This window comes from Rhinoderma darwinii, chromosome 4 (assembly GCF_050947455.1).
Source record: "Rhinoderma darwinii isolate aRhiDar2 chromosome 4, aRhiDar2.hap1, whole genome shotgun sequence".
NCBI lineage: Eukaryota > Metazoa > Chordata > Amphibia > Anura > Rhinodermatidae > Rhinoderma > Rhinoderma darwinii.
Window position 1 is genome coordinate 83,645,712 of NC_134690.1, and position 12,104 is coordinate 83,657,815.

General features: G+C 42.4%; 1 protein-coding gene across 1 annotated transcript in view; it reads left to right on the plus strand.

The window, feature by feature from the left end:
- Positions 1-6,984: 6,984 nt before the first annotated feature.
- LOC142760759 (vesicle-associated membrane protein 1-like) overlaps positions 6,985-12,104 on the plus strand; it is a 79,395-nt gene continuing 74,275 nt past the window's right edge. Inside the window, exon 1 of the mRNA XM_075863937.1 lies at positions 6,985-7,067. Within this exon, the coding sequence (XP_075720052.1) occupies positions 7,066-7,067 (2 nt within the window). The 5' untranslated portion in view covers positions 6,985-7,065. The remainder of the gene's footprint in view (positions 7,068-12,104) is intronic.

Sequence of the window (12,104 nt, forward strand, 5' to 3'; positions counted from 1 at the left end):
ACGGCCAAGTATAGGACATGTCATGAGTTTTACGCAGTGGACATACGTTGCGTGAAAATCACGGACTGTCTGAACGGACTGTCATAGATCCGTGCGACGCGCGTGAAAATCACGCTCGTAAAACACGTTCGTGTGAATAAGGCCTTAGGGGAACAACTCGGAGGTAGGGAATGGGGGGGGGGCACTGCAGAGCAGCCGTATCAAAACAGCTGATCACTGCTGACAGGCACCCTGTATGCTGGACAGCTGCAGCAGCGTTACGAGAAGGCAGGAGGTGTTGCGGCAGGGTTCTGATTGGGGTCGGTGCTAGCCCGGTAGTGGACCAGTCCAATCACCTGACGTGACGTCAGTAACATGAGGTCACGTAACTGGACTGGTCCACTCCCTGGCTGGCCCCGACCCCAGTCAGAACGCTTGCTTCCTCCTAACGGTGGGTAAACTCAGTAAGAGCAGAGAGTGGTAGCGGTAGGCCACTGGCGGCAGTGTGGCACGAAGTAAAATAGGGGAGGGGTTCAGTGGCACGAAGTACAAGGGCAGGAGGGGGTTGTGTGGCACTAAGTACAAGGGGGTAGGGGGGTTGTGTGGCACTAAGTACAAGGGAGGGCTGTGTGCAATATCTACAAGAGGGGCTGTGTGTGGCACTATCTAAAGGGGCTGAGTGGTGCTATCTTCAAGGGGGGGCTTTGTGTGGCACTAAAGGGGGCTTTGTGGTGCTATCTACAAGGGGGGGCTGTGTGTGTAGCTATCTACAGGGGGTTGTGTGGTGTTATCTACAAGGGGGGGCTGTGTGTGGCACCATCTACAGGGGGCTGTGGCGTTATCTACAAGAGAGGGAGAAAGGGGCTGTGTCTGGAGCTATCTAGAAGGGGGCTGTGTGTGGCACTATCTACAAGGGTGTTGTGTTTGGTGCTATCTACAAGGGGGGGCTGTGTGGCACTATGTACAGGGGGGCTGTGTGTGGCACCATCTACAGGGGGCTGTATGGTGCTATCTACAAGACAGCTGTGTGTGACACTATGTATAAGGGGGCTGTGTGTGGCGCTATCTACATGAGTGGGGCTCTGTGTGGCGCTATCTACAAGGGGGCTGTGTGGCGCTGTCTACAAGAGGGGGGCTGTGTGGTGCTATCTACAAGGGGGGCTGTGTGTGGCCTCTTTAATTTATTTTCTTTAAACTTATTGTTATGGTAACTCCCTTATAGAACAATATCGCTTGTAAAATGTAGAAATGGTTTTATGCTTGCGTTACATTAAAAACATTGTGAAAAAAAATGACACCTCATTGATTGGTAGAGAGAGCAAACATGGCGAGGAGGATGTCGGGAAAGAAGTTGGGGGGGGGGGGGGCTCCAATCTGAATCTTTCCCCCTGGGTGCTGGAGAACCTTGCTACGCCTCTGCATTCTAACACGTACAGATTGTTCAGTGCTCTCAACTCCTTTAGGCCTTTCAATATGGCAGTATCATTAGATGTCACCTTTTCAACAAGTCATTTCATTTTATTCCAAGTCAAGTGCTGTTATTGTAGAGTGGGGACCTCTAGGAGTAGTAACGCCTCAGCAGGAAAACTGTATGAGACCTTCAAGTGCTGGAATATACTAGGAGTACATCTTCTCACCAAAGCTCTAGTACCTGTTGGTTTATCAGAAATAATGGTCTAGGGCTGGTTTTCATGGTCTAAAGTTCTAGTGAAGAGAACTTTTATATTCAATAAATCAATGTGAAACCTTACTTGCACTGTACTGTACTTTGTTGTGAAGTTTTCACGCTAAAAATCCAAATTGAATCCCCACCTTTTATCATCATGCTGTTTTTAGGTCGAAAATTCTGTGCTGGTTAATTTCTTAACTCCTTAATGACCAAGCATTCTTTTTCATTTTCTCATCGTCGCAATTCAAGGGTTATAACTTTTTTACTTTTCCGTTGACATAGCTGTATGAGGCTTTTTTTTTTTGTGGAACGAATTGTATTTCTTAATTGCACCCTTTTTATTATTCGTTAAATATTAAATATTATTTTTTGAGTACATATAATATATGAATTCATTTTATTAACTTTTTGTGGGGGGGGGGGATTGAAAAAAAAAACATTCAATGCCGCGTAAATAACATGCTACCTTTTATTCTATGGGTTGGTATGATTACGAAGATACCATATATGTATAGGTTTTTTTATGTTTAACTGCTTTTGCATTACCGTATTCCAAGAGCCGGAACTTTTGTATTTTTTAATAGATGTATCCAGGGCTGGACAGCCCATCTGTCAATTCTGGCAAATGCCTGATAAGAAAGTGTCCGCAATGGCCCAATCAACTCTTCCTCCCTGGCAGCCGGCTTCCCCAGAGCAGCTTGTAGTGTACGCTCTGCACTACACAAAGATGTTTGTGTAATGCAGCAAATACACTGTGCTGCGGCAGTTTGGGGCAGACATCACCATACAGCCTCCTTTCTTCCAAGCAACATGAAGAAGCAGCAGACAATCCTCTGCGGATCCTGGGTTGCTCAGTGAGTTATGCTCAGTGCTAATAGAAGGCAGGGAAGGAGAGGCTGTGTGTACTGTGGGTTGGGGGCAGGGGCATACACAAAATATATATGGCCCATATAAGTTAGGATGGGCCTTATCCCTGACTGAGAGTTTCGACAAATATAGTCGTTTTTTATTAAGTTAATGTTCACCGCAATATTACATCAGATCTTTATAGGGAGAGCCCTGTTATTACCAATGCAGCATATGAGTGGTATGCCGGTATCTCTCCCTTATTCAGTGAGTAACAGATTGTGGTGCACTCGCTGTTGATAAATATGGCTTAAACTAAAAACGTCAGGTCCTTCGTCAGGTTTATTTTTTTTTATTTTTTACATTAAATTAGAGGAAAAATTAGAAAATATGTTTATTTGAACTTTTACTATTTTATTTTTTATTTATTTTCATTATTGAAAACTTAATATATATATTTTTTTTTTACATTTTTCACTATTCCCCTAGGGGATTTGAACCAGCGACATATTGCTGGTACAATACACTGCAATACTAATGTATTGCAGTGTATTGTAATTTTTACAGGCTCCTGTTAAACCCTGCCTTAACAAGAGACTAAGAAAGGCAGATCTGGGGGCCTTCATTAGGCCACTGAGCTGCCATGACAACCATCCAGCACCCTGTGATCAGGGGGGCCAATGGTCTGTTGGTGGGGGTCGCCCTCTCTTTCTAACGGCTTAGATTCCGCGGGTCATATTGACTACGGCATCTAAGTGGTTAAATGGCTAGGAACAGCACGATTGCTGTTCCTGGCCATTGGAGCGAGGTGTCAGCAGTAATACACAGCTGACACCCATAGCATATGGAGGGTGCTCAGAGTGTGAGCCTGCTGCATACTTTAGCCCCCGCACCATGACTTGCAATTATGTCATGGTGTGTTAAGGGGTTAATAATCATGACTCGGCTTGTTTCTTAACTACGTTTTCTGTCTGCTGCCTTCCTATTTATCGTATTGATAGTACTCCACCAGCTCCAACCTCTGCCTTTCTGACCACGACTTCCATCTACTGCTTAGTTACCATGTATGGGTGTATGTTCACGTCAGCCGTTCCTAAGGGAGACTACCCTGGTGGTAGCGACCTGGGGATTCCTAGCAGCAATGACCGCATCTCCGTACGGAGGTTAAAGTGTGAACACCTGGGAATTCCGTAGACTGCTCCCTGGATTAGCCCCATGCCAAATCCCTTGGCAACACAGAGGGTCCACACCGTTCACTGCTGGCTCAATGACAATAACATTCCGGCTACCTGCAGCCACCACCAGAGGGAGCTCAGAAGCTCACTGCATACTGTAGTTCAATGCAGAACAGTTAGCTCCTAAGCCCCCCACCTCCATTGGTGGCTGCAGGCTGTCAGCATGTTATGTTTTAAATCTATGTCTATGCAGGGGAAGTGGAGATCAGAATTGGAAAACCAAAGCTCCTTATGCTTTCAAAGTATATTAAGAAATGAATCAGCACAGACATGTTCAAAATGGTGTTCAGGTGTTTCAGTACTTCTCTTACTAGCTCATTATTCGCTGACGATGACCAAAATGATTGTCTAACAACAGTAGTCTAATCCCATAATAACAGTATGACACGAAGCAGTAAAATGCATCTTTAAGATCTGGAACTAATACTTGTGATTCTTCAATGATCCACAGATTGCGGCAATGGAAGACACTTTCTTCTTGAGGATCCACTCTTGTTTCTTTCTTGCACTCCTACCCAGGGATATATTTGCCTCCTTGTCCCTCTCCAGATGCTTCTTATTCTGATTGCTCATGTCCAGGGCTGTCAGCAGAAGCAAAGCATCATTCAGTACGAGTGCATGGTCCCACTGACCTCAGTCTAGTACGAGTAATGACAGCCGCTCCCCACTCTTTAACTGCTCCCGGCATCCTGGCCAGCACCGCTTCTTTCCTGGCAGCCTACCACTCCGCCACCGCTCTGTACTGGGTCCTAGTGCGCACACGCACTGACACTCACTTTCTTAAGGGGCCAGCGAGCGCCAAATTATTCTACTAAGCCTTTCCTGGCTATAAAGGGTCCTCCCCTTCCTTCTTTGCCCTAGCAATTAGGTTTTTCCTATCGTGTATAGTGAATTATCTGCTGTATCGTTTGTTGGATTTCCCATGATTGACCTATACCTGTACCTATTGCCCATCATTGTCTGCCACCTTCCCTGACCTTTTGCTAAGTGATCTGCTTCGAACCTTGCCACCTCCCCTGACCTTTTGCTATACCTGACCCTGCTAATTTACACTTCACCTGTTACATTGGTCGTCACCAAGGGAGACTACTCTGGGGGTTGCGACCTGGGATTCCTCTGCCGTGAAGTCCAGATCCCTGTACAGGGGTTAAAGGATGAATACCAGGGGTTCCCTTAGGCTCCGATACCCGGTTTAGCCCTACGTCAAATCCCTTAATGACAAAGTGTGTTGACATCACCCTCTGCTGGCCCCATGATAGATTTTCCTACAGGTCCCATGCCATGAGTTTAGACAAATATAACTGCTTTTTCTTACGACAATGCACATTACCAGTAATCATGTGCGCCCTCTATTACAGTACGATAATCCACCCATCTATTTATTTATGGGATAATGTACCCCCTACTGTAAATGATAAGAATCTTACAACTTACAAGTCCCCAAGAAGTTCCCTGACCATATAAAAGCACAAGACCACAGGCTGAGTACTTGTATCCAGGTGAAGGAACTTGGAGGTGACTTTTACAATTCCTTATAGTAGGGGGTACATTACTCCTTATAATACACATGTCAGCTGCTGAAGAACTCCTTTTTAATAGGTAAGGAGGAGATTCCTGTCCACCATCCATTGATTCATTTTTAAAAGAAGGTCTGGAGGATTTGATGTGCGTGTTAGGATGTTCTGCAGCAGCTGGGGCACAGAAATGTACAGTATAATACACACTACAGTGACTTTACAGGACCTGTACAGCCATTACATGTTGGCCGGTGGTTGGAACAGGAGAAGGAACTTCCTGTAAAACAATCTGTGACAGACCGCTGCTGCAGAAAGAGATAAGCAGTGTCCATGAAACGCTACTCATCTCTTTATAATCGCCATGTTGTGAGACCAGAATGTGATGTGTATATAAATATTATGTAGTCGTGTCAATGGAAAATGTTCTTTCTTGTGTATTATATAATCCACCCTGAACATATCTCTCTACTACAGTAACAGTCTATCCTAGTCAGGCTCCTCTGTTACATACAGTATATACACAATCTGCCCTGTACAAGTCACTCTACCACTACAGTACAGAAATCTGCCCCAGCCATTTCCTTCTATCACAGTATAATAATCTGTCCTACGCTGTCCCACTATTAAGACTACAACAATCTGCCCTGACCATCTTCTTCTATTACATTACCATATTCTACCCCAGCCACCTCCCTCTATACAGTAATCTGCCCTATTCCTTTATACAATGATGTCCTAAGCAAGTACGTCTACAATTATCAGTTCTGAAGCGCTGAAATCACTCAAATGCAAGAAAATTACTTAATATTTCTACCTAAATAAATCTGAAATAACTGCCAAGAAGCCATTAGTTTCAAACCTCTATGAAGCTCAATCAATAATCTGGTTTTCCTATATTTCCCATTAACTTGGTTACACCGCAGCTACTTTGTAGTCCTGAAATATCTTCCCCATTGTAGATTAATGGTAAACTGTCAATAAGGTCAGTAGTTCAAGGAAACACAACTAGAAAACTCATGTTCCTCACTGACCACTGAGGTCACCAAATAAATATTGGCCACTTGTCAGTAACAGTCCTGTAATAAGTCCTAGAAGCACAAACCTTCCTTGTGGATGACCTGTTCAGTCTCCTCTGTTAGGGTGGACACAGTGGTCAGATGTGACTGGCAGCAGGTTCTCCAGTGAAGATATAGCAGTGCCCAGAGAGCTGCCAGCACATCCTCCTGTGCTCCTCACTGATCACTCTTCATTTCCTTGTTTTCATCTTCTAGTTCAGATATAATTGCCCATTCAGTCTTTTTAATTGAATTACCCCCCTAAGTAGGAATGTGTAATTTACTAATTGTATTTTGGCCAGGATGGATTCTCCTCCAGCCCAGGCTCCTGCTACTTGTTGCCCCCACGTTCTGCTGCTTACATTGTAATGGCTTAATGTCATTTTCTTCAGTGTTTGTTTTGTGAGATGGCATTGCCATAGACAACACAGATCATTAGCTCTTTTTATTAGGGCATAGGTTAGTGATGACTCCTGCAGCTGCCTGCTCTGCTTCTCCTTAGGAATACCAGTACCTGAGCTAGGACATGTATTAGTGAGGTGGTACCTGTCACCTTATAACACCAGTCACGGCTTCTCCTGACTTGTCTACACCTCTGTGTGTACATATTTATATATATAAAAAAGATGGGGGGGTTATCATGTGTTCTCCCACCTCCTCCTACTTAGAGACACTACTAGGCTGGGTGCTGCCTCCACCATCAACCTGGCAGATCCCTGTGAGCTCCTGAGAAGAGAAGAGATCTGCAGAGATTCCAGGACACCATGTGAGTAGTAGATGTGCAGGAGCTGTCCACTCTGTCAGTGCTGATCTCTCCTGTACTATAGGAATATGCTCTCTGGATCTGTGCTGTCCATGAATCCAATTCTAGACTGTATGTATTGTCTTTGTACTGAGTACTGATATTCTCATCATCTTCTCAGTGTTCTCATTACTACACTCAAGCCTATTGACATGTAACTCCTCTAATACAGAACAGAACTCATATTAAAGTGCAGATAACCTATTCTTATATTCACTGCTAAGTTATTTATTTCTTCACTCTGTCCATATAATAATCAATGCTGCTGTATATTAATGTTAGTGATGACACTTCTATAATATCACATGTTCAGGACTGATATTAAAGTGCTGATACTCTATTCTTGTATTCAGTACTTATTCATTTATCCCTCCACTTGGTCCATATAATAATCAATGCTACTGTATATTAATGTTAGCGATGACACTTCTATAATATCACATATTCAGGACTGTCCATATAATAACCAATGCTTCTGTATATTGATGTTACTGCTGGCAACTCTATAGTATCACATACTCAGAACGAATATTAAAGTGCCGATAGTCTTCTTGTTGCATTGATATATCCAGTTTCTAATACTTTATCATTGCTCAGCTGATGGCGCACTCCATGCACTCGTATACTCAGCCATCAACCACTGGATTTCTTTGCAGCCCGGTCAATATTCACATGGCTATTGTTGCTACATTGGACTTTCTTGCTGCATATGTTTTAGGGACAGGTTGCTGATTGTCTTGTCACTAATGTATTGAGGCAATGGTGATATGTTCATTACTTCTAATGCATGTTTATATTCACAGCTATGATAATGAGCACTAGTACCCTAATCATGATGGTAGCCTCTTGCCATGGTTATACACACTAAAATCCTATTACTCCAATTAAAATTCCTAAATTTATTGCACTGCCAAGATGACCATTTGTCCCATATCCAGCAATGATACACTACTACCCCTTCTTCGTAGTCCTATACTCACTGCAGATAATCAGACTTGACATTTCCACTTATTGCTTTTATACTTGAAACACGTTCTCATTTTATACATTTTGCATATCCAAGGCTGGCAGTTTAATAGCTCCACTCTGCTCGTACACCCAGTTTATACGCTGATCACTCCATCCTCTATTCATGGCCTCTGTTTTTCTATGTCTCCGTATACTCAGTGGTGATACCCCTTCAGACCTCTCACTACCTGTATACTCATAGCTGATACCTCACGTGTTGCACCTCTAGAATTCAATGCACTGGGTATTTTATTATTCATGGGTTTATATTTGACAAAACTAAAGGCACACACCATGCTGTTCTAGCTTGGAAATAATTGATAATTCTTCTTAAGGACATGTATTTAACCGGTTCAGGACCAGACACTGTTTAGCCATTTTTAGCACGTGTTAGTTAAAAAGCTATAACTTTATAGCTATAACAGCTATAGCTATAAATATTTGTTGGGTTAGCGACGTAATTTTTGTGAAAAAATTTTCATAGACAATGCAGGCTTCTTTTTTTCATCGTTTTTGTACACATCCTTTTTGCTATTTTTGCATTTTCAGGCTTAGAGTTTGAAAATAATAGCGAAAAAATATGCTTTTTTTTACATTTCAGCTAATTTTTTATGGTATTAATATAGTGTTACCTGAAATATACCTTTATTTGCGATTGTCATTGTCTACCGTAAATTTTGATATATTACATGTCTGTTTTAGGGTAGTTGGGTAAGGGCTAGCGTCACGACAATTATTGGCGGGTGGAACGTTTTTTTTTGGGTGGGTATTTTATGTGTATTTATCATTTATTTTTACTTTTATTTTTTTTATTATTATCATTTGTCCCTCAAAGGTCAGAAAAGTCCTTTTGTGGACTTTATTTATTTTCTTTTACACCATGTTTTTCCACTGTAATTGGGGCTGCACAAGGGAAATCAGCCGTCTTATACTCAGTAATAGGATAGTGCTGGGTCTAGTTAGACCCAGCAGCAGCATGACACTAATGGCATCCCGGCGATCATGTGACCAGTCACATGATCACCAAGACCAATAGAGGCAGCTGCTATTCCGCTGAATCTATTCTATACATAGCACTTATTGAGCGCTGTGTCTGAGCGATCAGAGAAGATAGAAGCAGCGAAAGCTGCTTTGATCTTCTCTTCAGGGTCCCCGGCAGTACTGAATTCCAGGCACCTGACATTCAGCTGCCTGATTGCTTGGGCGGCCAGCTAAAACCCATGCCGTAAATACACTATGGCGCGGGTTTTAAGGACCTTGACCGCCTGTTTATATACAGCTTGCAGTTGGCAACCTGTTAATGTGTATGGCGCCTTTAGTGTTTAGCTCGTTTTCATTTATACTGTCCAAGTGATAATTCTGGTACCTCATGTTTTCTTTGGCCTTAGTACCAAAATCATATCTCATATCTGTCATTGCAGTGAATGGCCCCACAATAGTACTGTCCATGTGATCATTCCTGAAATCTAGCACCAAAACCCATGCTCAAAGATTTCTTATACCCTTCTAAATCTGAAAATGGAAAGTAATTTGTCTATACAGTATGTCTAATAGGCCTTGGCATCATGAGGACTACAGTTGCCAATTGTCCAGGTGTGTGGCATGGCTGCGACCCTGCAAGGGGGGAGCCCACCTGGTGACAGCTGCAACATCACACACATTATGAGACTTAATGCATTTCTATGGGTATGACTATATGAGGCAACAATCCCATGACTTCAGGTGCTGTCCATAGTCACATCTAGATTCGGCCTTATATCCTGTCTTGTATCTGTACATTGTATGCAGACACATCGGATCTGAAGATCAGAATGTCTTCCTCTTAAGTGCATTATTTTCTTTCCTTAAATTCATGTTAATTAAAATTTCACACTGAACTCCTCTAGAGGCTGACAAATCCGGGATATTTTTAGTGTGTTTATCACAGCTCATTTTCAATGTGTATGTAACAAGGGGGAGATGAGAACATTCCCAGAATCCGGCATTGTTCGATTCTATGAAACACAGTTACAAATCTGCTGCAGTGTGAGGCTAAACGTTACAAGAACTAGGCCTGTGTCAACAAAAGATGACCTTTCAGTACCAAATTTACTAAATTAGGCAATTTCCAAAATGTCACCAGTAAATATCAGCCCTTGAGTTGTTCTCTTCTGTTTCATTGTTAAAAATTCTCTTCAGTCTTGTATTACTTACAGTATATCTCTTTCTGCACTCTGTGTTTTCCAAAAGTGACAAGTCTCTGCCGCCACAATTCCCATAAGATTTCTTACCAAGATTTCCAAGACTCCTGAGTGGTAAATTTGTCTAGTTATGTAGCAATTATAACTACACAGCGCTCCCATTCAGTCATCTGGAAAAACAACCCTTCTGGGAGTAGTAATGAATTTGACATAAGACCTCAATTCAAAGTCCTTTTGACAAGGGATTTCTTTTTTTATATTAGAGTGGAATTGATGGTAAAATGATATTAATCCTGTATCCAATGGACCAGAATGAAGACATATTAGAGAATTTATTGGATCCAATAAAAGCTTCCCTGGCCACACCAAGTCCAAGTTGCTTGGGACCATTAACTGTCTGAATGAGGATATAAGAGTGCCCTCAGAGACTGTTGTTATCTGATCTTTACCACAGTGGGGAGTATAGCTGTCTAATAGTGCCTTATCTTCCTCTCCCCACTGCAATAAACATGCATGCTCAGCCGAGCCGAACATGTATGTTTATAGGGAGGTCAGCCAAATGAGTGTTCGGCTGAGAGTTATCTTATATGTATGGTCAGCTTTAAGTTGTCTATACGTAGGGCAGTATTTTGATGATAATCTGGCCAAGTATCAGGCCATGTAAAGCGAGAAATTGAGCACTTCTGACATATTGGAACATGTCTGTGTTAAGTCACGGGCCCTTCACTATGCTGTAGAGGTCTAAGAACAGGGCACTGTCTTACTTACGGTTGTAATGATTGAGACAGCTCACCTTCTATAGGACAGGGACATGTAACCCACAAAACATAATAATCAACTGGGTCCCTTTAGTTGTAGTTGGCCAACAGGATTGATAATCATATAAGCCAATTCCGATTACCTGGGCACATTCTACTGTATTATGTACAGTAAGTATGTATGTACATAGTATCACAGTTGATAAGATTGAAAAAAAAAAAAGGGTCCATCAAGTCCAACCGTGTTAATCCAGAGAAAGGCAAAAACACCATTTGGTTGATGCAAATAGCCTCAATAGGGGAAAAATTCCTCTCTGACGTAGCCATGTTTATCTTGATTTTTAACACAGTGGCAAGAAACTTTAACTTGACATTTTCTATGGCTTCTGTTGTATGATATCACGCTAAGTCAAGATAAAATTGGCTACATCTGTACATCCTTGGCTATGTTGCTTTTTTTATATGGGTATAACCTGTAACAAAATGTTTTTGTTTTCGGGAATTTTTTTATGAAGGATTACATAATTGTGACCCTGATCTTTGTGTTTGTAGCATTGCTGCTAAGATGGTGGTATCTGCACCATATTTCTATCTAATGTAATGCAGCTTTAAAGTTGTGCCAACATAATAAAGAGGGTAGGAAATGTCTAGCCTGTCGCATGTGTATGCCATTTTTAGGCCACAGTTAACGCATATATTGCAATATGGGACCTCCTAGATTCATCTATTTTCTAGAATGTCAGAACTATCCGCACTCTTGGAGAGAAGGCACGCTTTGAGCTCCGTAGTTTAATGCCTCAAGCACACTGCCATGGCCGTAATCTCATGCTGCGATTGCGGGCATGGCTGGCCGTCGACGGCCGCGGACTGCCACCCGCATTGTTGGCCCGTACTCCCATACAAAGTATGGAGGCACGGACCATAAAAAACAAAAGATAGGACATGTCGTATCTTTTGTGGTACACTTCTACGGCCGGACACCTTCCCGTAAATAAATGGGAAGGTGTCTGTGAACAATAGAAGTGAATATATCCGTAATTGCGGACCGTAATTGC